Source organism: Ascaphus truei, unplaced genomic scaffold (assembly GCF_040206685.1).
Source record: "Ascaphus truei isolate aAscTru1 unplaced genomic scaffold, aAscTru1.hap1 HAP1_SCAFFOLD_983, whole genome shotgun sequence".
In the NCBI taxonomy this organism is placed as follows: Eukaryota; Metazoa; Chordata; class Amphibia; order Anura; family Ascaphidae; genus Ascaphus; species Ascaphus truei.
In genome coordinates, this window is record NW_027457323.1 from 1 (window position 1) to 5,000 (window position 5,000).

Genomic DNA, 5,000 nt, shown 5'->3' on the forward strand with positions numbered 1-5,000 from the left:
GACGAGGGACGTGTAAACTTTGCGAGCTGACGAGGGACGTGTAACTTTGCGAGCTGACGAGGGACGTGTAACTTTGCGATCAGACGAGGGACGTGTAACTTTGCGAGCTGACGCGGGACGTGTAACTTTGCGAGCTGACGAGGGAAGTGTAACTTTGCGAGCTGACGAGGGACGTGTAACTTTGCGAGCTGACGCGGGACGTGTAACTTTGCCGAGCTGACGAGGGAAGTGTAACTTTGCGAGCTGACGCGGGACGTGTAACTTTGCGAGCAGACGAGGGACGTGTAACTTTGCGAGCTGACGCGGGACGTGTAACTTTGGGAGCTGACGAGGGACGTGTAACTTTGCGAGCTGACGAGGGACGTGTAACCTTTGCGAGCTGACGCGGGACGTGTAACTTTGCGAGCTGACGAGGGACGTGTAACTTTGCGAGCTGACGAGGGACGTGTAACTTTGCGAGCTGACGAGGGACGTGTAACTTTGCGAGCAGACGAGGGACGTGTAACTTTGCGAGCTGACGCGGGAAGTGTAACTTTGCGAGCTGACGCGGGACGTGTAACTTGCGAGCAGACGAGGGACGTGTAACTTTGCGAGCTGACGCGGGACGTGTAACTTTGGGAGCTGACGAGGGACGTGTAACTTTGCGAGCTGACGAGGGACGTGTAACTTTGCGAGCTGACGCGGGACGTGTAACTTTGCGAGCTGACGAGGGACGTGTAACTTTGCGAGCTGACGAGGGACGTGTAACTTTGCGAGCTGACGAGGGACGTGTAACTTTGCGAGCAGACGAGGGACGTGTAACTTTGCGAGCTGACGCGGGACGTGTAACTTTGCGAGCTGACGAGGGAAGTGTAACTTTGCGAGCTGACGAGGGACGTGTAACTTTGCGAGCTGACGCGGGACGTGTAACTTTTGCGAGCTGACGAGGGAAGTGTAACTTTGCGAGCTGACGCGGGACGTGTAACTTTGCGAGCAGACGAGGGACGTGTAACTTTGCGAGCTGACGCGGGACGTGTAATTTTGCGAGCTGACGAGGGAAGTGTAACTTTGCGAGCTGACGAGGGACGTGTAACTTTGCGAGCTGACGCAGGACGTGTAACTTTGCGAGCTGACGAGGGAAGTGTAACTTTGCGAGCTGACGCGGAACGTGTAACTTTGCGAGCTGACGCGTAACTTTGCGAGCTGACGAGGGACGTGTAACTTTGGGAGCTGACGAGGGGACGTGTAACTTTGCGAGCTGACGAGGGACGTGTAACTTTGCGAGCTGACGCGGGACGTGTAACTTTGCTAGCTGACGAGGGACGTGTAACTTTGCGAGCTGACGAGGGACGTGTAACTTTGCGAGCTGACGAGGGACGTGTAACTTTGCGAGCTGACGAGGACGTGTAACTTTGCGAGCAGACGAGGGACGTGTAACTTTGCGAGCTGACGAGGGACGTGTAACTTTGCGAGCTGACGCGGGACGTGTAACTTTGCGAGCTGACGAGGGAAGTGTAACTTTGCGAGCTGACGCGGAACGTGTAACTTTGCGAGCTGACGCGTAACTTTGCGAGCTGACGAGGGACGTGTAACTTTGGGAGCTGACGAGGGACGTGTAACTTTGCGAGCTGACGAGGGACGTGTAACTTTGCGAGCTGACGAGGGACGTGTAACTTTGCGAGCTGACGCGGGACGTGTAACTTTGCGAGCTGACGAGGGACGTGTAACTTTGCGAGCTGACGAGGGACGTGTAACTTTGCGAGCTGACGAGGGACGTGTAACTTTGCGAGCTGACGAGGGACGTGTAACTTTGCGAGCTGACTAGGGACGTGTAACTTTGCGAGCGGACGAGGGACGTGTAACTTTGCGAGCTGACGAGGGCCGCGTAACTTTGCGAGCTGACGAGGGACGTGTAACTTTGGGAGCTGACGAGGGACGTGTAACTTTGCGAGCTGACGCGTAACTTTGCGAGCTGACGCGGGACGCGTAACTTTGCGAGCTGACGAGGGACGCGTAACTTTGCGAGCTGACGAGGGACGCGTAACTTTGCGAGCTGACGAGGGACGCGTAACTTTGCGAGCTGACGAGGGACGCGTAACTTTGCGAGCTGACGAGGGACGCGTAAATTTGCGAGCTGACGCGGGACGAGTAACTTTGCGAGCTGACGAGGGGACGAGTAACTTTGCGAGCTGACGCGGGACGTGTAACTTTGCGAGCTGACGAGGGACGTGTAACTTTGCGAGCTGACGCGGGACGTGTAACTTTGCGAGCTGACGAGGGACGAGTAACTTTGCGAGCTGACGCGGGACGTGTAACTTTGCGAGCTGACGAGGGACGTGTAACTTTGCGAGCTGACGCGGGACGTGTAACTTTGCGAGCTGACGCGGGACGTGTAACTTTGCGAGCTGACGCGGGACGTGTAACTTTGCGAGCTGACGAGGGACGTGTAACTTTGCGAGCTGACGCGGGACGTGTAACTTTGCGAGCTGACGCGGGACGTGTAACTTTGCGAGCTGACGCGGGACGTGTAACTTTGCGAGCTGACGCGGGACGTGTAACTTTGCGAGCTGACGCGGGACGTGTAACTTTGCGAGCTGACGAGGGACGTGTAACTTTGCGAGCTGACGCGGGACGTGTAACTTTGCGAGCTGACGAGGGACGTGTAACTTTGCGAGCTGATCGAGGGACGTGTAACTTGTGGGGATGTTTCTTACCCAGAAAGTCTGATTCCTCCTGTAACCGTTTGTCTTTCTTTCTTTGTGGGGTTTATAAACTGCAGAGAAGAACATTCTCGGCCATCTCGGTAAAGGCGTCTATGTGCTGATGAGCGGTTTGGACTTGGAGAGACTGATACTGAGTGGGGGTCCGTTGGGGTAATTATACGGTGATCCGGTGGGACTCCTCCTCCTGCGTCACTAAGGCCTTGCACATAGTACAGGCGCACTCTTCCCCCTCCCCCCGCCTCTTCCCTCCCCCCGCCTCTTCCCTCCCCCCGCCTCTTCCCTCCCCCCCGCCTCTTTCCTCTCCCCCTGCGCCTCTTTCCTCTCCCCCCCCCTTGCCTCTTTCCTCTCCCCACCCCCTGCCTCTTCCTCCCCCCTTGCCTCTTTCCTCTCCCCACCCCTGCCTCTTTCTTCCCCCCCCCCCCCCGCCTCCTTTTCTTTATTGGCTCTCTGATGAGGGTAAAGAAAACACTTGATTGAAAACCCTTCCCGGTCAGATGTGCTACTAGAAACATTTCTGCTTAATTTGAAAACAGAAACAGCACTATCTTTGCTTGACGCATGGTTACTCTTTGGAGTAAGACTACTAGATTGTAACGGTCTTTGCTAAATATTGGGGTTTTTTTTGTCGGCTCCCTCGGATTGCACTTTTTTTTTTTTTTTTTAAACCTACTTTTGGATTTAGCCCGTCTCCCTTCCCTCTCAGGCTCATGCAGGCGGTTATTGACCACGCTTTCCCGTACCTGCACACCAGGGAAGCGTTTGGGCAGAAAATTGGCTATTTCCAGGTAAGAGAGAACAGCCGCAAACTCGGGACTTTTACAGAGGAGACATTGTAGCAGCCTCATCCCAAAACACCGACTCCATTACCGTTCTGTGGCTAACGTGATGCTTTTATTTGTGATGCTTTTATTTGTGCGAGCTTTCAGATACTCTGATCTCTTCTGGCAGCTGCAGAGGCGGGTTCCGCCAGCCTTTGGTTACCTTCGGTAACATTGCCTGAAGCTCGCACAAATAAAAGCATTTCGTTAGCACAGAACGGGTGTCGAGTCTGTGTTTTTGATTGTGTATGCATCCACCGCACATTCACATGTCTTGGGCTTAGTCTATAGTGCCGCCGATGGCAAAGGTGACACGATCGGTGACGTCGCCGTCACCACCGGCGAAAGTTAAGTTTCGCCGGTCAGCGGCATCCCGGATTCGTGCAATTTGATTTGTTAAAGGGCCGTCACGTGACGCGACGGCCCTTGAAAAATCTAATTTTGCCGGCGGCGGGTTTTCGCGATGTCGCTCCGTCGGCTTGTCGCCGTTGCGTGCACTAAAAGCGCACGTGGCGGCGGCAATGCTTTTGTTTTTGGGCGAATTCGCGTCGCCCGGCACAATAAGCACGGCCCTCAGGCAGGTCTGCAACTCTGCCTTTCACCATTATCCCAGCATACAGTGCTCCCACTGCAGCAAGGGATTCTGGGAAATGACTTTCAAATGAGCACACAGTGCTACCTTTTGCCTGAAAAACCATTGTTACATGGAGCCCATATAGCCCATTTGGGCTCCATGTAACAATGGTTTATCAGGCAAAAGGTGACACAGTGTGCTCATTTGCATGTCCTTTCCCAGAATCCCTTGCTGCAGTGGGAGCACTGTATGCTGGAGATAATGGTGAAAGGCAGAGTTGCAGACCTGTCTCAGACACGTGAATGTGCTCACAAGGGATATTTTTATTTGCTATATGCTAACGGTGAAGGTTTTCTTGTTGCCTTTTTTACCCACCAAAACTTAAAACGTGTGTGTGTCCGTGTGTCCGTGTGTGTGGTCCGTGTCCGTGTCCCTTGCAAATCTGTTCTTTAATATTTGTATGAGAAAAATAACTTTGATTTGTACACCCCCGGAGCGCATGCTATACTGCTTCCCCCTTTCCTTTCTCACACACCATTATTATAGAATAGATTTACGTGGCTGGGGCGGCTTTGTGATTATAAAGTATATAACCAAGTGGGCTGTGGGTCTGTTGGTAATTGTTTTTGTGGGAGCTGGTTTGGGCAGGTAACCTCTCCATCCTCTCCCTCAAATCAGTAATGCTTTATTGGCGTGACTTACACATTCACAAGCATTGCCGTTCAGACAGGACAGCAGTATTTCTACACGTTGTCACAATGCTCGTTACGCCCTGATAGGTATCTGTTCCTCAGGTGAGTCTGTTGGTCTGTGTGCCTGATGGTGTCACAGGCTGACAGATATTCCTGCTGCTCTCTCTGTCTGTATAGTGTATATACTCTATACACACTGCACTCTGTGTCACTC

General features: G+C 53.3%; 1 protein-coding gene across 1 annotated transcript in view; it reads left to right on the plus strand.

Moving 5' to 3' along the window:
• The first annotated feature begins 2,730 nt into the window (after positions 1–2,730).
• LOC142486773 (isovaleryl-CoA dehydrogenase, mitochondrial-like) overlaps positions 2,731–5,000 on the plus strand; it is a 9,516-nt gene continuing 7,246 nt past the window's right edge. The window contains exons 1-2 of the mRNA XM_075585229.1: positions 2,731–2,852; positions 3,406–3,487. Coding sequence (XP_075441344.1) covers positions 2,803–2,852; positions 3,406–3,487 — 132 coding nt within the window. The 5' untranslated portion in view covers positions 2,731–2,802. The remainder of the gene's footprint in view (positions 2,853–3,405; positions 3,488–5,000) is intronic.